General features: G+C 46.1%; 1 protein-coding gene across 1 annotated transcript; it reads right to left on the minus strand.

Moving 5' to 3' along the window:
- Nucleotides 1–18,168: 18,168 nt before the first annotated feature.
- On the minus strand, nucleotides 18,169–20,438 carry SLC35D3 (solute carrier family 35 member D3). Its single transcript, XM_062573758.1, has 2 exons — nucleotides 20,003–20,438; nucleotides 18,169–19,001 (listed from the first exon to the last, which is right to left on the minus strand). The coding sequence occupies exons 1-2, from the start codon at nucleotides 20,436–20,438 to the stop codon at nucleotides 18,169–18,171; spliced, it is 1,269 nt and encodes a 422-aa protein (XP_062429742.1).
- Between the last annotated feature and the right edge of the window lie 2,444 nt (nucleotides 20,439–22,882).

The raw sequence follows: 22,882 nt of genomic DNA on the forward strand, positions 1-22,882 counted from the left end.
CGAAAAAGTTTTCCATCAGGAATATATATATATACTGAGCTTATTGCTGCAGAACTCTGGACAGTAAGATACCAAGTGACTGCTAGGCTGAGTGTTTCACTGCAAACAATATACCATGGGCTCAGAAAAACTTTTATGTAAAGAGAAAAAGAGCATCTGACAGCTGCTTTGTAGGAGAACTCCCTGCACCTTCTTTATCTCAGTTTTACACCTGTGAGCTGTCTTCACTAGCTCATCTTCCCTTCTTCAGATATAAATTGTTACTAATTGTTAAGGAATATTGCATAATCCCTGCATAATGAGAGGTTACCCACATGATGTAAGCCCATATTGGATGAGGCAATGCTGTCTCTCTGCCCTTACAGTTCTGTTAGCTGTGAGTAATTTTATTATATACTTGGTTCAGTTTTTTCTTCTAGCAGTATAGGCAATTGCAGAGGATCACTCAACATTTTACTTTAATTGTAAGGTCCTTAGGCCAGAGACTGTCTCCTGTATAAGCAGAGCCTAACACAATGGGTGCCTGATTTTGCCTGGGGCTTCCAGGTACTTCTGGGATGCAAATACTAAATATTATAATTCACTCAGCTGATTTTTTCCTGAGTCTTTCCACTGCATATAGTGACTATAATCCTCCTAGTGTTGTGTCAATTGCTTTATGAAGTAAAACCTTTGTAGCCAAAACTTGCTACAAAGCACAAGCAAAAAAAGCCAAAAGCAAAATAAATAAATAAATAAATAAGCACAAATACCAGCATTTAGGCATCTATAAAAAAGCATAAAAAGTGGTTCTTAGGTGATGCTGATCTCTGAAGTCTGTAGTCATCTGAGCTTCTGCCACTTACCAGACCCAAGAACACCTTAGCCCTATCATTGGTTTTTGCCTTACATCCAACCATTGGCAGTAGCGTTCCTAGACTGGGTCCCCCAACACCTATCTCACTTCGGTAAACACTTTAGGAACACATCTAGCTTGGGCAGATAGACAGGTGAAGAGTTTTTTATTTGTCAATGTTTAAGAGGGCATGTAGGAGGTAAAGTAAAAAAACACGATGAAAAGGGAGAGAGAGCCTTCTGCCTCCCCTAGGATGCTCTCAGCTGGATCACTAATTGAAATGAGTTGAATCAACATTTTCTATTTCAACCATCACTGAAAAGTTCATATGCCAGTTGTGCATATAGATCCTGGTAGTCCTGTGGCTAAGTTACCTTCCTCCAAGTGCCAAGGTTGCCCCCTAACACAGACAAGCTGCTCCCAGACAGCTGCTCTGGCCACTCTCTGGGGCTGTTGTAGCCCCTGCAGAGAGCCCTACAGGAGCAAACCAGAGGAGAGACATGCACTCAGCCCCAGTCCCTCTGGGGCAGGTGGCCACAGCCAGGACCAAACCAGCAGAGGTCCATGGCTCTGAGAAAGAGCTCCGAGTCCCTGTGGGAACCCACTTAGCCAGTTGAAACAACCTGAGATCCTTCCTGCTTCCCACGCTGAGAGAGCACGTGTTGGCGTGCTCTCAGGTGGGCTCTGACTCCTTGCTGCAGCAGTTAGAAAATTATTACCATGACTGTGGCTGTCAGCCCTCTGCAAGGCACAAGAGCCAGCAGAGGAGCTCTGAGCAGGCTAGTGCAGCCTCAGGGTACAAGGCTCAGCTCCTGACACTAAGCCTTAGGTGCCACATGTGAATGTGCCCACCTTGCTTTTTGTGGCCCTGTTGGCTACAAGTAGCTTAGGGATGCCTGCATCTTTTTCCCTCAGCATAAATATGTACCTTTTGGCTCCCAGGAGGGACTGGCCACCTTAGTATAGGAGTGGAGAGTTCCATGGGGGAAGAGCAAGTTAATTCGGCTTTTGCCATCAGTGGCCACATGTCTTTGTGGGGCCACCTGTTTTGTGCCTTTGGAAAGTTCAACCTTGCATATGTTTAGCTTTTAGTGACTTAACAGATCTTCCAGCCATGTGAGTCAAATTGTCACTGAATCCAGTCATTTCAAATGAGGTCAAGTGTTATTCTTCCAATTACAATGTGGAAATATAAAAAAACAATACAAACAGTTTACTATCGCACTCTAGAGATTGTTTGAGAGATGCAGCTACAGAGTTCAGTCAGCAGTGGTTGATTGCAGAGCCTGTCAGTCTACAGCTATGCCTCCACTTACCTTCTGCACACGCAGATTGATTGCTCATGTGAATGATGTATCCCTAGACTGAGCTCAAACAGGGTAAATTGCAGGCATAATTGAACATTCATCTGCAGCTCATGGCACACTCAGGTTTTCTACTGCTGGGTCAGCAAACAGGCATTACCAGCTAGGGTATTTCTGAAAACAAAATACTTGTAGACTGGCGTTGGTCTGGGTGTGTTCTGAGGACTAAATCGTACCTGATTCATCAAGCATGTCTCATCACTAGGGAAAATCGGAGCAGAAAGACAATGAAGGAAGTTTTGATTCAGTACAGTTTTATGCCTTTCTAGACCCAAGTGCCTCATGTTTCCTCTTCGTTGACTTCAGGTTTTCAGAGGCCTGAGGAGAGGATTTAAGGTTTTTAATTCTGAGCTGTACTATCATTAAAAGCTCATGTATGTGAAATATTCTATAACATTTCGTTGTCTTAAAGGTGTCCTCTGCTGCCACACATAAGATCCACCTATTGCGATTTTGTGCAACTATTTAGTATTCTTTCTGCTACAGAGTACTCCAGAGCACAACTCTTCCATTGTGCAAATGTAGAAAGCCAGTGCCTACTGCAAAGGAAGTGGAAGCAGAAAAAGGTGGTAGATACAGTGAAGGGGAAGCCTGGGAGACCATTCCCTTCTACAGGTGAAGCCAGTGCTCAGCATCATGCAGCAAGTCACTAGCCTAATTCCAATTAAGTGTTTTATAAACATGATAGGTGAGAGTGGTAAAATGGATGTTTTGATGCCTATCTATTGACGTAACTGCATATTGTGCTTGTAAACTGGGGATTGTCAGGTATCTGCAGGAGTGGGTAGGAGTAGGCATGTCATTCACTTGCAGAGTATTCTCTTAGGAGCATGGTGTGTGCGGGCACTGCCCATTATAATTATAAATATTATATGTCTGTGATTACAGTGGTGTTTAATAGCAGAGGAGGAGGAGGTAACTCCAACAAGGCATAGGCACAAAAGCGAACAGTCATTGCGCTGACCTTTTTTCACCAATACCTAATGGCCTTTGCAAGGATCCTTCCCTGGATGGTTTTACTTCTGCCCATGCTGAATAACACTACTTTCGCACAGCAGAGGAGAGAAAATTGCTGAAAAAGAGCTCTTCTGAGACCTTTGAAGATGGGGGGATATCTTGAGGAAGCTTCTATAGGTTTTCTTCAGAGAGAGAGAGAGCATAAGAATGACCGTACTGGTCACTAAAGATCCCTCTTCCCTGATATCCTCTCTTCAGTAGTGGCCATAAGTAGGTGCCCAAAGAAGAGTGAGAACAGGAGGATGTATATGATACTTTTCTGAATTCTTTCCCAGATTTGAAATACTTCCACCTCAGAGGACTTCCTGATCTAGATGTGAGTTTCTGTATCTATTAACACTCCGTGGAACTCTCTTCTGTGTACTTATATATAAAAAAACCAGCTTCCACTACTTCCTTTGGCACGAGTTCCACTTGTCTGCTGTCTACTGTGTAGAGAACATTTCCATTTGTTTTGAACCTAGAGCAGCAGCATAGTCCTCACATTTTATAAGCCAATTTGACCTGAAAAAAGCCACAAAGAAAATGATGAGACTCAGAGCAATGAGAAAAGGCTCAAGTCCAAATGTGGACTAAGTCAGTCTGCTCTTGAGGAGACTGCTTAATCACATAACATGGATAGACACAATCAAGTCTTTTAACTTTTCCATGTCTTATATTTCACTTCTAAGGTATCAAACCATCAAATCAGAATTAAATCAACCAACAGACATTTTTGTACCACTAGGCTTTTTTGCAGTGATCAGACAAAGAAGAAGCCCTTGCCCATGGGCAAACCCATGGATTGCACTGTTTAATGTTTTTAGTCCTCTGCTGGTTCAGACACGGATTTGCAGCTACAAACATCTGCCACCCATCTGCCAAAGGACTTTTTCAGTCACTGGAACAAACTATTGTACAAAACCTTGTTACCAGTGGTATGAAACAACAGAGGATTAAAAACACTAAATAGTGCATCTAAGATGATCTAAGGTCTAATTGGAATTGTAGAATTCTGTAATTTCTATAATCACAAGCATTTCTAGAATTACAGAAATGTGATTGCCACATTTTTCCTGCTAATGCAATATTACTCCTTTCTGCATGTTTTTACCCTAATTTGTTTTATTTGTGGTTGATCGTCATGCAGGAGTGGTAGCAGACATAAAGGTCAAATGTGTGTCAGATAATATGAAAGCTGAGCAGTTCAAAGCTGGTTGCAGCTCAGGGTCTAATGCAATCATGCCACTTCTACCAGTGGCTAACACTGTCCAGGATGCTGTGTTCTAGCATAGTAGGGACCCAGTTCAGGATGTCTAGGCACAGCTGCTGTACAAAGATAAAAGCTAATTTGGCTGAAAAGCAATTGCTTATTTTAAGAAATATTTAATTTAAAATTTGAATTAAATTTTAATTTTTAAAAAAAAAAAATAGATATTACAGTCTTTCCCTTCCCATCACCCAGTGAAGGTGTCAGTCCCATAGCCACATGCACTATTATTCAGTGTCTGGTACAATAAAGCCTGTGACTGGGATGGGGAGGCTATAAACAAGCAGCTGGAGGAAGGGGACAGGCAGTTATTACCTCAAGTGGAGCTGCCACTGGCAGAGGGAGTTCTTAGCTCGGACTGAGTTCATCATCTCTCAGTTTCCTGCCCCAGAGGTTCCACCCCTGAACTGTGTCAAATGACAGATCCGTACCTGTGTGGCTGTGTCCTAACTCAAGGGGCAGAAATCTCCCAGAAGAGAGTTTGTGGTTGGATAGAGAGAGTACAGTGAAAACCTTGACTAAAATGATAGCAAACTGTTTGGCACTTACAGAAAGAGCAGGCAATAAAAAGATCTCCATTCAACATCCCTAAATGGATGTATTTAACGGTTCCCACAGGAAACTGCTCTCCAACATGAATAACCAAACAAGGCAGTATTCCTGAGCAAATCTCAGTAGCCCTTGTGACAGCTACACCAAATAGCTATCCTTCAGAGGGGCTGTTTCACACTCTTCTATGCTGCCACAGCAGAGCAGTGCTTTGCAGCTTTATATGCATTGTTTCCTAACTGGGAGAGACCAGCTCATGGAGGACCTCTTTATTCCAAACCAACTTCTTTCCACTCAATTTCATTGATATTACGGGACCATGACAACACAGCATAATGGAACAGGCTCTTTACTTTTATTGATGCACATCAATTTCACCAAATCTACAGAATTAAATTGCAGTAGAAATCAATGGATGAAAACCCCAAATATTTGTGCAGCCTTTTGCAAAAGCAAGTGACAGCACAGTTTCAGAGGGAGGGCGGTTCCACTATAGTGGAAAAGAGATCAGCAATGAAGAATCTGAATATGTTCCAAGTAATATGTGCTTTATTTAAACATATACACCAGTCCTGGCAAACAGCAACTCCAGTCTTATGCCTCTCACCTTGACATCCTACAACTAACCTGAGTTCAAGAACTGCCTTTAACCACAGAGCAAGGCAAAGAGAAAAGCCCAAATCTTGCTTCTCATGTGCTTCCCTCTATCTGGACATCCACAAGGAGCTTTTCATCAAAGAGTTACAGCATGGTATGACTTCCTATTTGCTCATAAAGTAGCGGGGAAAAAAAGCTAGAAATTGTAGGTATAACTGCACACCCCTGTGTGCAGATAATGGCAGATCTCACAAGCAGCTTCATCTTCACTGTGTCCCAGAAGTCATGTGTCCAAGCTTGTGCACTGTTATATATCCTTCTGCTCAAATTCTGCATGGTGCTTGTCTTTGTGTCCTCAGCCCAGGCTATGTGGTCTTCTGTCTGTTTGCATTTTTCCATGTAGACACACACTTTCTATTTTCATCACCTGATTACAATTGCTGTAACAGAAATGTTGGCTTGTGTCACTCATCTAAACTTTGTCTCGCATTATATCATCAGATGGCCCAAGAGAGAATAGAGCAGTTCATGTACACTCTCACAAGTCTGTAAGAAAGCAGATCAGTGAGAACAAAGATGACTGAATTAGCCTGAAAGCTGTGATCCAAAAAGATCAACACTTCTACCTTTCTTTTTTTTGGCAATAATGCAATATGAATGCCAATTTAGACATCGTCACAGAAAATACATTACCAGCTTCATATTATTTACAGGGGCTATTAACCCATGCTGGAATGCATCCAGCTCTGCCTAGTGGTGGAGGAGGAGGAGGCAGTTAAGAGCTTATGGGTAAAGATCAAACGGCAGGCTAACATGCGGGACACGGTTGTGGGTGTCTACTACAGGCCACCTGACCAGGAAGAGAAAGTTGATGAGGCCTTCTATAGGCATCTGGAGGTAGCCTCACGATCACAGGCCCTGGTTCTCATGGGGGACTTCAATCACCCTGACATCTGCTGGAGAGACTACACAGCAAGGCACAAGCAGTCCAGGAGGCTCCTGCAATGCACCGATGATAACTTCTTGTCACAAATGGTGGAGGAGCCTATGAGCAAGGGTGTCCTGCTGGACCCTGTCCTTACCAACACAGATGGACTGGTTAGAGATGTGAAGGTTGGGGGCAGCCTTGGCTGCAGTGACCATGAGATGGTGGAGTTCAGGATCTGGCAGGAAAGAAGTAAGGCAACAAGCAGGATTGCAACCCTGGACTTCAGGAGAGCGGACTTTGGGCTCTTCAGAAACCTAATTGGTGGAATCTCATGGGTTCAGGCCCTAGAAGGAAGGGGGTTCCAGGAGAGCTGGCTAGTATTCAAACATCACTTCCTCCAAGCTCAAGAGCAGTGCATTCCTGTGAGTAAGAAGTACAGCAAAAGGGGCAGGAGACCTGCATGGGTGAGCAAGGAGCTCTTGGCCAAATTCAGACAGAAGAAGAAAATACACAGAATGTGGAAGAGAGGACAGGCTACTTGGGAGAATTACAGGAATGCAGTCAGAGCATGTAGAGATGCTGCAAGGAAGGCCAAGGCCCAGTTGGAATTGAGTCTGGCAAGGGATGTCAAGGACAACAGGAAGGGCTTCTTCAAATACATCAGCAGCAAGAGGAGAACTAGGGAAAATGTGAGCCTGCTACCGAACGGGGCAGGGGCCCTGGTGACAAGGGATACAGAGAAGGCAGAATTACTGGATGCCTTCTTTGCTTCAGTCTTCACTGCTAAGGGCAGCCCCCATGAATCCCAGAGCCTGGACGTGAGGGAGAAAGTCTGGAGAAGGGAAGGCTTTCCTTTGGTTGTGGAGGATAGGATTAGAGACCTTCTGGGCAGGCTAGACACCCACAAATCCATGGGCCTGGATGGGATGCACCCACAAGTACTGAGGGAGCTGGTGGATGCTGTTGCCAGGCCGCTCTCCATCATCTTGGAAAAGTCATGGAGAACTGGAGAAGTGCCTGAGGACTGGAAGAAAGCCAGTGTCACTCCAATCTTCAAGAAGGGTAAGAAGGAGGACCCAGGCAACTATAGGCCAGTCAGCCTCACCTCCATCCTTGGAAAGGTGATGGAGCAGCTCATTCTGGATGTCATCTCTGGACATATGGAGGAAAAGAAGGTGATCAGGAATAGCCAGCATGGATTCACCAAGGGGAAATCCTGCTTAAGCAATGTGGTAGCCTTCTACGATGGAATGACTGGCTGGGTAGATGAAGGCAGAGCAGTGGACGTTGTGTACCTTGACTTCAGCAAGGCTTTTGACACTGTCTCCCATAACATCCTCCTAGAGAAGCTCAGCAAGTGTGGATTAGAGGAGAGACCAGTGAGGTGAATTGAGAACTGGCTGAAAGGTAGAGCTCAGAGGGTCATCATCAGTGGTGTAGAGTCCAGATGGAGGCCTGTGGCTAGTGGTGTCCTCCAGGGCTCAGTGCTGGGTCCCATCCTGTTCAACTTCTTCATCAGTGACCTGGATGAGGGGGCAGAGTGCCTCCTCAGAAAGTTTGCTGATGATACCAAGCTGGGAGGAGTGGCTGATACACCTGAGGGCTGTGCTGCCATTCGGAGAGACCTGGACAGGCTGGAGAGCTGGGCAGAGAGGAACCTCATGAGGTTCAACAAGGGCAAGTGCAGGGTCCTGCACCTAGGGAAAAACAACTCTAGGCACCAGTACAAGCTGGGGGTTGATCTTCCGAAGAGCAGCTCTGCAGAGAAAGACCTGGGAGTGCTGGTGGATGACAGGTTGACCACGAGCCAGCAATGTGCCCTTGTGGCCAAGAAGGCCAATGGTATCCTGGGATGCACTGGGAAGAGTGTTGCCAGCAGGTCATCGGAGGTGATCCTGCCCCTCTCCTCAGCCCTGGGGAGGCCTCATCTCAAGTACTGTGTCCAGTTCTGGGCTCCCCACTACAAGAGAGACATGGAGCTACTGGAGAGAGTCCAGTGTAGAGCTACGAGGATGATCAGAGGGCTGGAGCATCTGCCCTATGAGGAACGGCTGCGAGAGCTGGGCCTGTTTAGCCTGGGGAAGAGAAGACTGAGGGGGGATCTTATCAATATGTATAAGTACCTGAAGGGAGGGTGTCAAGGGGACGGGGACAAACTCTTTTCAGTTGTCCCATGTGACAAGACAAGAGGCAATGGGCAGAAATTGAAGCACACAAAGTTCTGCCTGATCATGAGGGGTAATTTCTTCCCTGTGAGAGTGACAGAGCCCTGGACCAGGTTGCCCAGAGAGGTTGTGGAGTCTCTTTCTCTGGAGCTCTTCAAGGCCAGCCTGGACGCAACCCTGTCTACCATGCTGTAGGTGACCCTGCTGAGTGAGGAGGTTGGACTAGATGATCTCCAGAGGTCCCTTCCAACCTTACTGATTCTAGGATTCTGTGATTCTATGATCATATCTGCAGTGCAGTGATGCAGAGAAAGAGGTTCTCAAATCACTGGGCATTATGTAGAGCAAACCAATGCCCAGGCCATGGTCACACCCTGAAACTTAGCTGACATCACTAGTGGGAGCAGCGAACAATACTGATTAGTACTGATGCTTCCTGCTTATGCTTTAGCAAGAAGAGGTTGCTGCACCTGTGCATACAATTTGTTCCAGATGAGCATCTTTTCAGATGATCTGAGAGGGACACCCAGTTGAATGGATCCTTCTGAGGAGCTGAAAAATCAATCCTTAGAACAAAATCACACCATGTATTGCATCCCAGCATCTCTGCCATAAGCAAAGGGCTCATATTGTTACTTCTAGTATTGGGACAGTGTGTGCAGTGGGGGGAGGCAAGGAATTGCCCCTGAAGGAAAGAGAGTAGCAAGCAGGACCACCAAAGTGAACAGGGGGTGAAGTTTCAAGTTTCATCTAGATAAACAAATGCATGCTGGGGGCAGAAAGAGGCAGCACATATATTTATATCCAGTGTCCCAGCTCCCTGTGTGCCTCAGGTGGGGGCTGCACCCGCCAGCTCTCGTCTCCTAAAAATGCTCTGGAGAGCAGATGGCTCAGGCTCAGGTATCTCCTGCTGAAGAACCTCATGGGCTCCCTACAGCTAAATTTTGGTCAGATAGCAGCTCTAGATTTAAAGTAATCCAAGTTGTCTATTTCCCTGCCATTTGTACTCAAATGTTCACTCATTATTTTCACTGAAAAATGCAGAGCAACAGCAATGTAAATCTTTGGAAATGTGACTGTGGAATTCTAGTTTTAAGCTTCCCTTGCCTTTTCTGTGTTCCTGATGGCTTATGAGACTCTTAAGCCTAGCAATTCAAGCTTATTATTCAAGCTTAGCATTTCAATTAAAATAAGAGTGGTTTTCTGCATGAATCTGCAAAATTGATCCTGTATGTCTCTGCTGGCAGTCACCCACAGTTAGGCTTCATGCGCCCTAATGCTGGAAATGCACTTACCTAAATTAGATATCCCATCATAGCAGAGTGCATTGATAGAAGAGCATGTCAGTGCTCTCTGTGCCCTGGGAATCAGCTGGTTACTCCTTATCTCACAGGAGACTGAATTTATTGCATTTTATATTCTAAGGCTGAACAGTAAAGATGCCAGATTCGTTTGTCAAGTCAGCTCAAAGACGGCGCTAAATCTCTGAAGTTCTCAAATAGGTTTTAAGGCTAACAGTAGCAAAGCTGCTTTTCAGAGCTCATTCTTTATTACAGTCCTTACCTTTACATCTTAGTTTTCTCAACCACTTCAGAGGCAATGAACATAAAGCACCCACCAACCTAATCTGCACCCACCAACCTAATCTATACTATACGTTGAATTTTTTTGCAAGCTCAGTCAGTGCTGTATGGCCTGCAGGAACTTACCTCTTAAATAAATCTTTTCTCCTAAAAAAATTAGTAATGCATTTGCATTTTTCCTTTCAGAAATATAGAGAGTGCTGTGGCTGAAAAAGAGAAAGAAGTGAAGGAACTGTTTCTGCTTCAGAAATAGCTTGCCTGACCTTGCATAGGTAAAATCAGTACCATTTGCCTCCCTCCATGTGGTGCCACTGCTTATGCCAGCCTGTGCTGACCTGCTCTGTTAGGACCTGGATTATTCTGAGCAGGGAGTGTCTCAGCATGCTGAAGTGTGCCAGACCTTTCTGAGGTACTTCGGGAAAAAGGACAAAGCCCTGACCACGTACAAGAATACGCTAAACCATTCAGCCCCAGCACGTGCAGCATTAGTGACAAGAGATGCCCTCTAATTACAGCTGGGCTTGTATGACAGTGCCGGTACAGCCCCAGCAGCTCCTGTTTTTTCTCCAACAACATGGCTGTGCCACACAACCAAACGGCATGCAGAAACCTTGTAGCAGGTGCATCTACCATTGATTCTGCTGCCACAGCAACATGGGTAAATGGAGAGTTTGTTTCACTGACATTGTTTTACTGGAAAACCATTGGAGGGTCATGGGAACTTTAGCTTCGCAAGTGCAAACTTTTGCTTTAGGAGGCTAAAGAAGCAACCACAAAACCGCCTTTGAACCCTCTCTTCGGGTTTGCCTCTAATACAGCAAAGCGTTTGCATCTAGGTTCATGTCCGACTGAATAAAGGTTAGGTCAAGGTTCAGATTAAATATAGACTTAAATTTTTTGCTCAACAGGAAAGGACCGGTGAAGGAGGGCATCAGCGGTGACCAACTGGAAGGGTGTTATAGTTGTTGCTCTGTATCGCCATGTAGGAATGTGCATTTAGTAACAGCCCAGTATTTAGAATTTGCTTATTTACCTACAAGTAGGTTATAAAGCCTGGGTTTATGGAACATACCAGCAGGAGACCTACTGACAAATCATTTCTGATCTCAACTTCTTAACTACCACATTTCTGAGGATGAATTGAAGCCTCCCTACCTTTAAAGGGCTTTATCACTGTCCCTGTTCATGACGAGTATAAATCACCAATTAAGCTCCATCACAGAACAGCATGTCCAGGAGCAAGAGATCTGATGCTTTTCATCTGCTGGCTACAGCTTTGATTTCCACGAAGTGTAATCCCAGGGTATGTGCAGGTACAGGACCACACTGTGCCCAGCCTGACCAGCTGCAGAGGAGCTAGCAAAGGTGAAGTTTGCAGAAAGTCAATAATGGTGTCAAATCTACACTCAGTCCAGACCAAAATTCACAACAGTTTTGAGGCACTTAAGTAGATAAAGATGAGGAAAGCCCAAAAGCTTGGAATCATCAGCAGTCCTCTTGCAAAATCTTCTGCAGAAAAGTGACTAGTGGTGAATTCTCATCTTCCATATCTTGTGGCAGAACATGATAAGTCAAGTTCTTGTGATACATATGCAAATGTCAAGCCATGATAACTCTTCAGCAGCTAGCTATTGCCTAGTATCACTCTTGAATGATAGCTCAAATACTCAGAGCAGCTGATTCCATAAAAGACATCTGTAAGTGTACACATGTGCTTTATCATTGTTAAGTAGATCCTTCTAATGGAAAAAAAGAAACAGCACTGTTTGTGTCAGACTATGGAGCTGAATTCAGAAGCATTAGCTCTTGTCACTAAAGCATTTAAGTAATTCAAAAGAGTTCAGCACCCACGAGGCATGTAAGGCACCTTAGGACATAACCAGATAGTCCAGATCATGTTGCTCCTGCTTAGATGTTATTATTAATAAAAGGCAAATGAGCAGTTTTGAAAAATCTGACCCTGCCTGTAGGAATCATTGAAATGTGTAGTGTAGAAATAATGCTTTTTTTTTTGGAGAGTAGCTTTTCAAGCAGACCTATACCCCAACTTTCCTAAGTTAAGCAAATTTTTCCCCCCTAATGCTAGGAAAATGCATCCCAGTCTCCTTTTTTAAAAAAAAAAATGTTGTAATCCTCAGAGCCAAAAATCATCTGAACACTTTCAGTTGTGTTGTGTATGCACCAGCTTTCATGTGTTCAACATGTAGCAGCAGCAAACAGCCTGTCCCAGTGCTCTGTCAGGCACTGCACTTGAGGAATTGCATTTTTTTCCTATAAAATTGGCATAAGGATGAATTTAGCTGATTTTCATATGCTTGTCATAGCATATGTTGTTGGACTTTATCCATGTCACTGACTGTTCAGTCATCCCCGAAGGTGCAGTGACACATGGAACAGCTTGCATTCAGCTCCCCAGTGGGCTTGTGGTGAGGTCATCAGAAGGGAAAATCCGTATTTTACCTTTTAACCAAGGATATATGATTTGGAATTGAACAGATCATAATGACAGATTTGCAGAGATGTTAAAGAAAGACTGAAATTTCACTTAGAGAATTAAGCCAATTCTAGACTCAAGCTGTTGGTGATACTCAGTATACACAGCAGCCTGTAACCAGTCTTATTTATTGATGATACTCAATATGTACAGCAGACTGTAAACTTGGCTTGAAATCTGCCAAATTTTGAGAACAGCACTGGCATTACTTTGGTTTGATAGGGACAAATTTATCAAGAAAATTAACATGCCCAGTGTGGAATTTCTTACACCTGTCCAGTTAAAAAAAAAAAAAAAAAAAAACCCACAGAGTTGCAAACAGCAGATCCAGCCGATTCCTCCACAATAGATCATTCAGTTGGACTGTATCCGTCATTGCATCAACATTTCAGAGTCCCAATTTCAAATGCAGTCACTGGAAATTCACTGCAATATTTGGCCCTGAGTTTCCAATGCTGTTACTATTTATTTCCTTGCAAGAAGAGGACTAACTGAAATTTGGTTTAGGGGCTGGAGTTTGGCTGCCCATGAATGTCAGTGTGGGAGAGAGGCACGATGCAAGAGTCTCATTTAAGTCCATCCCAAAGTCTAAATGCCTAAAGTGGAAACATTTTTCTTTTCTGCTTAAGCAGGTTTTTCTTTTAAATCTCACTTTCTTCCCGTCTGCACTAATCCCATTTACTAGCACTGTTTTCATGCTGTGAAACAGTAATCTGATGCACACTCCTCCTCCTGTTCAAACAGTTTCTGGCATTAATCTGTGACTGCTTTTCTTAGTCTCTGCCTGTAATGAGAATGGCTAATCAGCAACAGTTACAGCAAAGGCCCCCCCCATTTTTCAGGTTTATAGTTTTATTACTGAAAATGCTTTTACTGTGTGGGGGAAAAAGTCTTCTGTTAGCTTTGCATGTGTAATAAGTATCTATAGCAGCATCCACAAGAGGGCCAGCGGCGTTGGCGATCTCCCTCCTGCGTACGCCCTGCAGGGAGCCCAGCTCCATGAGACCCTGCGCAGCCCCCGGGAGCTGGTACGCAGCCACGGCTGGGCTCTGCCGGCAGCTGGCTCGTGGCCACAGCCCACCCTGGTGCCCGGGAACACGCACAAAGGCAGCAAGGAGCAATCTGGACTTCCAAAATCCTGCTGTCCATCTCCCTGCCCCCCATTTTAGGAAAAAAAAAAGGAGAGAAAAATGCAGCAGAAGCCTCCGTGGCAAGTCTTCTGCCTGCCTCAGCCAAGCTCTTCAGGCTGGACTCTGGAAACGGCATTTGTCCTCGGTGTAAAATATGAGGGACAAGGACAGAGGACACCGGCGTGCTCCTCACTTGCAGATGGGAGCTTTCCGAGGACCTCCACCAAACTCATGAAGCAAATGAATGGAGCAGCTAATCGCTGTGCTGAGCTGCCCACCTGCGCTGCGCTTACAGCTTCGCGTTAAAAAACGAACAAGAAACCTCGATGCAGTATCTGGAATTACATGTGGCAGAGGCAGAGAGAGGAAGGAGGCTGGAATCTCTACTGTTAAACCTTTAAAACTCCAAGCAGTAAAATGTTCAAATGTTAATTTAGAGATCAGGGCTGAAGAGCCTTCACCTTTTTGTGTACTGAAACCGTTGCCTGCAGCAGATATAGTCAAATTAGTGGATGCTGTTAAGCATTGGCAATAAACATTTCTTGAACATATATAAGAGTGCAGTTTAATAAACCGGGGAATTTCTTTCACTCTCACCTGTTTATTTGTAGGTTGTTGTTCATTTTCCTTCTAGCGGTAATGATAAATTCAGGATCAGTTTGTCAGTAATGCATGAAAATTTTTATTTATTCTTAGAAATTTTAGCTATCAGTGCCTCCATTCCTCTGGTCTCTCCTTTATTTAACTTAGAAAAAATATTTTAGAGAAGAGTTTATTTTAGGAAAGCTAACTATCTGGCTTTCTTCCTCTTGCATTTGTGTGTGCGTGTGCGCTATCTCAGTAGTGCTAGAGCAGGTGTTACTCAATGATATATTGACACTGAAATTAATATTTATTCTCAAAGTAGTCATTGTCCATCATCTCTTTTCATTACCACAGGACAAAGACAATTTTTTTTTCTCTAAGCCATCCTGCAAGAAAACCTCTGTAATGATCACGAGCTCCAGTATGTGGCACTGCTCAGTTTCAGCCACTGGCTTATTACACACCTCTGGGCTAAAGGAAACAGTAAAAAAGAGCGTTTAAGTCATCTCACAGGGTTGTCAAGTGACATAACTAGTAATATAAATATTGCACTTTCTAAAATAAAAACTATACGAAGTCCTTTAATAACGCATCAATTTTATCATCTTATTATTAATAATGAGCATTATCTTGTTTAATTTTTTATTCTAGATTTACAGCAGTTACACTAGTGACACTAAATCATCTTAAATATGTAGCCAAAGAAATCACTGCGGAGAACAACAGCTACTTAAACCTCACAGGCAGCTCAGCCACTTCATATTTCTTGTGTCCCTTTGTCTCTCATCAATCCCTCTATTAATGACAGTATTTATAGTATGCTGTCACATGTTGAGGAAACTTGGACGTTATAAAGGCACAAGAATAATTACAAGTGAGATGAAAATGAGCATCCTGGAGAAGCAACATTAAGAAAACAAAAAGGCTTTTGGAAAGCAGTGCATTTTATTCCCACACCTCATTCTGCAGTCTTTTGCTGATGTTATTAAAAAACCTCAGCATGAAGAAATATTTTTATTTGATTCTACAACAGTCTCTTTTACTGAAAAAGTGGATTGCATTTGCCAAAATCCCATTTTTAATTTAGGGAATTTACAGGTATAAACAGAATACAATATAATCACTTTTTTTACTATACATGCAAATGTACAACATTGAAACAGCAGCTTTTGTGACAGTCAAACCTGTTAGAATTTCCATACTTTCCTACTGATACTTCAACAGCAAGCGGCAAAACACTGAACTCCTCCCAGGGAAAAGTCCTGTGGTAGGAAGCCAGGAGGGAGCCAAACAGGCACTGTTTGCTGCAAAATCTACGACTGGCATTCTAGTGGTGAAAAACCATGTTTCTGGTGGAGACAAAACACCGAGCACAGTGAGAAAGGAGCAGGAACGCAGGTTTCTCTTCAGCCATCTGTACGGACTACAGTGCGGTTCAATATTGTAACAAGTTTAGCAAAACAGCAACTATAAGTCACAGACACAAACTTCCTTACTCTAAGGTGCATTTGACTAACAAGCCAACAAACCCCTCCGTTGCATTAGCCTACAAACAAATGGTGCATTACTGAAAAAATGCCTGGTGGAGCTTGAATGTAAGGTAAACATCGTATTTCAGCATATGGTCAGCTTCTCTCAGTGCTTCAGCACAAGCTAGACATTAAGCGTGATGTACAGATCTCCATGCCATGGCCTCACAGCTCAGCAGCTACAGGCATTTGTCAGAATGTCTCTTTAACCATCTTTTTTAAAATCCATGTGTGATACCAGTTCATCCAACTTCTGGACTCAATCTTAAAAAAAATAATAATATTATTCACCCTGATGTTTCTGTCTGTATTTAAACTGACAAGAATCTAATGCTTGCTTGCCTAGAGATCAGTTTTTGCAGATATTTCCTGCTGGGTAAATTGCTTATTTCTGTGAACAGTCCTGCTGATTTCAGTGATTAATGCACTATGAGGCTAATACAGTCTGCTAGATGTGAAAAGGCAATTGGGCTAGGCACTGCTTAATTAGGGCTGTGGGAATAATTGATTTTCAGTTCAGTGGCTGAATAAATGATAACAACAACAACAACTTAGATTGAATGAAACACAGTTTCTTCAAGAAATTATAACACTTTGGTCTATGGTTGGGATATCCACTGGTAGGGACACTGTTTTGGGATGGAGGAAGACAGAGTCGAATCTTTGCTCTGCCTGGCTCTGAGCACAGGTTTGACCCCAGGATGCCAACCTCCCATACCATCTTATCCTCAAGCTAAGGAATATTCAAACATTTGTTTTCTCCATCTTTCCTGTTGAATGTATTTCATAAAAATTAGAAGAAACCCCAGAGCGTGTGCTCCCTGCTTCCCATAGAAATGTTGCGACACACAGGGTCAAGAGTCAGGTTTTTTTTTTACCCTTCACAGCCCAGCAAAGTGCTCTGGGTGAAGAAAGGTGGCTCCACGACAGATGCAGGCGTCTCAGCACTGCGGGCACCGTGCAGCCCCATCCACAATCATGCAGCCCCTGCGGTCAGCCACAGCAGCTCCCTGCCTGCCTGCCCCAGTTTCCTTCTGCCAGACACCACGGCACAGGCAGGGCAAGGGCTGACACATGCTACAACATGTCACAGCATGCCAAGGACACAGCCAAGATGTTCTGCAAAAGCTCTCCTGGGAACTGCAGTTTAGACACAGGCAGAGAGAGTCTCCCCAGTGCTGTTACGAGCTGGTACTTCCAGGGGACGGAGATGGAGAGGAGACTTAGGGTCAAATCCTGACTCTGAATCACCTGGCTTTAAGGTATACGAAGGGGGATAGCACTATGCAGCCACTTTCTCCCTATTTTTTTTAATAGTTTACCATTCCAGCATTCCCAAACTTTTTTATTTGCCTCAAGCTAATATTCCCAATGCTACATGTACTTAAGGCTCATAGAAAAGCATCCTTGTTTTGCTGACCACAGCTCCTCGGAAGTTCAGATCTGACTCTGCTCTCATGTACACCACTATAAGACAAAAGTAGTTCTGCTGAAGACAAAAACCACTTGAACATAGACCAGGTCTAAGACCCAGGCTGGCTACATAATTTGTGGAAATTCTGAGCCTTCAGTTAAGAGGATAACTTTACACCAATATAATTAAAGTGGCACAACCTCTTGCCCTGTTACAATTATACTGCTACAGAAGAACACAAAAAAGGACAATTTACAGGGGCTTATATATTGCAGGAATATATTTATATAGAACACCTATAAGTGGATGGAGACAGACATAGAAACACATCAACAGAGCCTCCAAATGCTGTTAAAATCACAAGGCTCCAGACTAAGCAAAGCTGCAAGCCACTGCCATGTCATTGGCATGGACATCTAACTTAACAGGAATGGGATTCCTCATATCCCAGGCTCCTGGGCAGCAGCCTGTGCCTTGTCACAACCCAGCCCTGGATTCACAGCAGAGAACTCGGTACCTTTAGCTGCAGCTGGTCTAAACTGATGTACTGACAGCAGGTCAATGCAAGCCCAAAGCATGAGCAAAATCTGACTTTTTTGATGATGAGGTAAAATTATCCTAAATGATTTGGGTCTGTCGCTGTTGATATGAGAGATGTATGCTCTGCCTTTCCCCTGTAAGGAGAACCAGGTGACTGTCCTCAAGCAACATGTCTTTTAAACCTGCTTGTTAAGGACTTGGTAGCTCTTCATTTTCTATCAAATAATCCTTCTTTATATAATTAGCTCCCCTCACCAGCCTCCATACTCCAAGATAGGCATCCTTCAGCGAGCTCCTGTTCACTTCTTCTGCACCAACGGCTCCTCCCTGGGCAGTCGCTGGTACCTCAGCAGGTTTCACAGTGCCATTCTTCTCTTCCTCTCTGCTCTGACTGTCCCCGCTTGCTGACCCCTCCACCGTTGCTTCCTCAGCCCCCTTCTCCCTGGAAATTGCCTCCATCACAAACAGTGCTTGGTCCCCAGGCTGTCCTTTTTCCTCCTCTTCTCTAGCTTCTGTCTCCAGGTCTTCATAACTGCTCTTCCGCCTGGTCTCAACATACTTGGCCACGCAGTAGATGACAGAACCCAAGGTGTTGACCACAACACCAGCTATAAATAACTTTGTGGGCTCCACATCATTGAATGCCACCATACCCACGGTGATGGTTGCTATGCTCTTCACCACCCCTACGAAGCTGGTGGTCACAGCTGAGTTAATGTAAGTACAGTGAAGGGTGGTAAAGTTCATGGCACAGCTAATTAGGACACAAGCAATAAAGATGCACACCATGGCAGGGTCCTTCCAGCCCGGAAATGACCAGACGTTGATTGAGTCCATGCTGGCAAAGGAGCAAATAATGAGGAAGGGGGTGGCTGAAACAGCAATGGCATACTGAGCTGTCAGGGGTCCATATTCATTCTCTACGCTGGTTTTCTGAATGAGCACCAGGTAGGCAGCGTGTATCAGCACAGCCAGCACGCCTGTCACATAGCCCATAGCATCCCCCGTCAGGTCACCAGCTCCTGCCAGGAAAGTCAGAAAAAGAAACAGGCATGGTTTTGCTTGTGAGACAGAAAGACAGCACTGTTTTTGACTGGGACAATATTTAGGAAAAAGGCTTCAATGCAGTTTCCATAATCCCTCAAATTTGTCATGCTTGTCCAAACGCAGGATACACTTACCTCCTCAGAAAGACTTTTTTTTTTTTTTTTTTTTTTTTTTGCATGCTGTGAAGCTATTGAAAGCCTTTGCTCTCCCTCTAAATCTCCCACCCCAAATTAGTTTGCATCCTCCCTTTTATGAAGACACTGTAGGAAACTTGCAGCTGCAATCGCACGTATACGCAGCAGCACCAGGCATCCCCTCGCCTCCGTGTCACTGCCTGCCTCGCGTGTCAGCTCCGGCCAGCCAGGCCGCTCGGCTCCCAGTCTCCGCAGCCCCCTCCTGCTGTCCTGCTCTCACCAGCAAGGCTGTCAGTGAGCCCAAAGTTGGGCTTCTTTGCAGATAAAGCCAGCTGCGCAGTCTGCTCAGCTCCCCCTGCGCATACCCGGGGGCTGCAGCAGCACGCAGATCCAACTTTGCCCCCCTCTCCACCTGTACCTCAGCTGGGAACTGACACAGACAAGCCCCAGGCCCCGTAGGGTAGCACCTACCCCACAGGGTTGCAGCTGCCCCCCGTAGGGCTGCACCCACTGCTGTATGATTTCACTTACCCCCATCAGGCTGTGGTTGCCCCCAGATGATTACACCACCCCCATGAGGTTGCAGCTGCCCCCCCGCCCAGGATTGCAGTTACCCCCGTAGGGCTGCAGTTGCTCCCAGAAGATTGCCCCCACCCCAGAAGATTGTACCAAACCCCGTAAGGTCGCACCTGCCCCCGCGAGGTTGCACTTGCTGCAGCAGCAGCTGCACTCGCCCCTCTGGGGTTGCACGTCCCCCTGCAAGCTCTCGCCTGTCCCGGGCTGCCCATCCCGTCCCGTCCCGTCCCGCGGCGCCCGGTGCCGGTGCCGGCGGGGGCACTCACCGGCCAGCGCGGCGCCGCAGGTGGTGATGAGGACGGCGGCGAGGACGCCGGGCGAGGGCATGCCGTCGCGGAGCACCAGGGCGCCGGTGAGGAGGGTGACGAGGGGCAGGCAGCGCTTGAAGACGACGTACATGGGGAGGCTGAGGCCGCGCAGCGACCAGAGCGTGAGGGTGGACTGCAGCGTGGCCAGGGCGGCCACGGCGGCGAAGGGGCGCGCCAGGCGGGGCCCGAAGGGCGGCAGCGCCGCCAGCCCCCGCCGCCGCAGCGCCTCCAGCCCCAGCGCCGCCGCCGCGCTGCTCAGGCACTGCAGCAGCGTCAGGAAGGCGAAGTGGTAGCGGGCCAGCAGGAACTTCAGCAGGATGTTCAGCGAGCCCGAGCACAGCCCGTGCGCCACCGCCACCGCGATGCCCCGCAGCCGGCCCCGCCAGCGGGGCATCCTCCGCCGCGCCGCGCCGCCGCCACCGGCTCCGGCACCCGCGGCCGCGCGGGGAGGCGCCGCGGAGGCGGGCGGCGACGGCGGCGGGCGGGCCCCGCTCCCGGGAGGGCGCCCGCCCCGCTGGCCCCGCCGCTGCCGCCGCCGCCGCTTTTATGGCCGCCCCCGCGCCGAAAGGCTCCGTCCCCCCCCCCGCCCCGAGCGCAGGGATCCCGCCGGGGAAAGCACCCGGCGCGCCGGCAGCGCGGGGCCCCGAAGCACCCGCCCGCCGCCTCTGGGCTCCTCGCCGCCGGCCGGAGGGCAGCGGAGCTCTGCGGCCCCGCGGCGCCCGCCTGTGCACAGGGCGCCGCTGCCCCCGGCCGCCGGCCCCGGGAGCGAGCTCGCCGTCTGCCCAAAGAGAGCCGGTTCTGCGCGGGGGTGGGGGCAGAGCGAAAGAAACCCGTTCTGGGAAGAGGGGAGATGCCGTTTCTAGCCAGGCTGCTTTCGTGATGCTCGCTGTAAGCTGGTGACTGCACGAATTACTCAAAACTTAGGTTTTAAAGCTTGAAAAAGTAGCAAACCCATTCTCTTGAATTGCCAAATGAAGGTCTCATGTTAGACTGAAACAGATCACCTTGAGCCTAAGGAGAACCAAAGGCTATATTCTCTTGGACATCTTTTATCTACCCACTTCCCCCTGTAATTTAAGGGAATAAAAAATATGTACTTTTATAGTGAGCCGTCTCACAACCTTGAGCCTTCTTTTAGCATCACGCATGTTCAGGTCTCTTTCATTAGTAGTAAGACTATTTTTCATTGACCAATACAAGATCAGCAGCGTTATTCTGCATTTTGAGCAAAGCAGTCTTCCCCCTCCCTCAATATGAACTGGATCAGAAAGAAGCAACTTGGGGGCGAAATGGCAAACTTGGTACACTAAGCTTGCTTTAGGAAGACTCTTACTGTAAAAAGAGTGGATCTGATCCTGATGGGACCATCAGTTCTGCTGTGCTTGTACAGAATTCAGCACAAATACATAAAAACAGATATTTCAGCAGTATCAAAAAGACACAACTATTTTATGTGAAATTGCTGCAGAAGAATGTTACATCTAGTCCTAGTTCAGTTCAAAGACCTGTTCATACACCCTGAGGTGCTTTCTTTTTTTTCGATCTGTGATCCCAGAAATCCATATTGGAAAGTACAGCTCAGTGTCTGGATGATGCATTTTGCAATCACGGAGAGGAGCAGCTAACAGCTCTGAAGAAGGGAGAGGTGGAAGCTGTGGACATGCTTCCGGACAAGCATGTACACCCACAGTGACCACCTAAGTATAGAGGGCTGGGAGTAATAACACACCAGGCAGCCCATGCTGGTGTCTCCGTCTGAACTGTCTGGCCCCTGGTGCCCCCAGGATCATTGCTGTGTGCAGGAGCAGGCCCTCAGTGTGCATGGGGATCGGCCCCACGAAAGAGGTTGTGTTGTATTTCCACCCACGAGTTAGCTGTGCTGTGCAGCTCGCAGTGGAGCTGGGGCAGGGCAGGCTTTATAAAATGAAACAGCGGAGTCACTCATTGAGATAGGAATATCTGAAGATGAAAATTCATAACGAGGGAGAGGAATCATCATTATGACGGAAATTACAACAACTGAGGGCAAACTGAGAGCATCACCTTCTTAGCAAAAAGTAAAGAACTTTTTTTCAGCCATTAATGGTAAACCTATGAACAGATAAGAGGTTGTTTGGAAATCTAACTCGCAGTATGCTTCCAGAAGTGGTGAGCCAGTAAGTCAGTCTTGTTTTTTAATGCCATGGGCCATGTTTATCTGCCCCAAAGCCTGTTGTTGACTCCGCTTGTGAGTGGTGGATACAGCATACCAGTGCTCCCCTCTGCTTTTTGAAAAGTCTCTTTTCCACCAGAGGTTGCCGTGTCTCCAGCTTGCCTGCCTCTTTCAATTTTCTGTCTTCCGTTCATGTATTTTTTATCAAGATGCTGTTCTCACTCCATCTTTCTTGCCTTGCCTTTCCTTAATTTCCTTTCCCCCCATGCCATTACTGAGCCTCATGTTACTGAAAGAACAAGACACGGACTGCAAGAGGTGTAATATTCACCTGATACAAAACTGCATGCTCTCTTTTCCCCCTTTGACTCTTTTCTTCTTCATCTTTCCACCGTTGTTATTTTTCCATTTTGTCCTCTCTCTGATTCTCACCAAGGCTACTGTGTTTTCATCCTTTTCTAATGCCAATCTTTAGTTTTGAAGTATTCAAGTGCTTGTATTTCTACTGAGTAAGGATTTCACTGACTGAATATACATCCCAAATAGCAGCATGTGCGCATGAGTGCACGCGCGCGCGCACACACACACACACACAAAGGACTCTCCGTGCATCCCTGCTTAAAGGTGAGAATAGTATATATCTGAACCTCTCAGGTCAGCCGAGTGACAAAAGCCAGGGATGTGAG

The sequence above is a fragment of the Rhea pennata genome, chromosome 3, assembly GCF_028389875.1.
Source record: "Rhea pennata isolate bPtePen1 chromosome 3, bPtePen1.pri, whole genome shotgun sequence".
Taxonomy (NCBI): domain Eukaryota; kingdom Metazoa; phylum Chordata; class Aves; order Rheiformes; family Rheidae; genus Rhea; species Rhea pennata.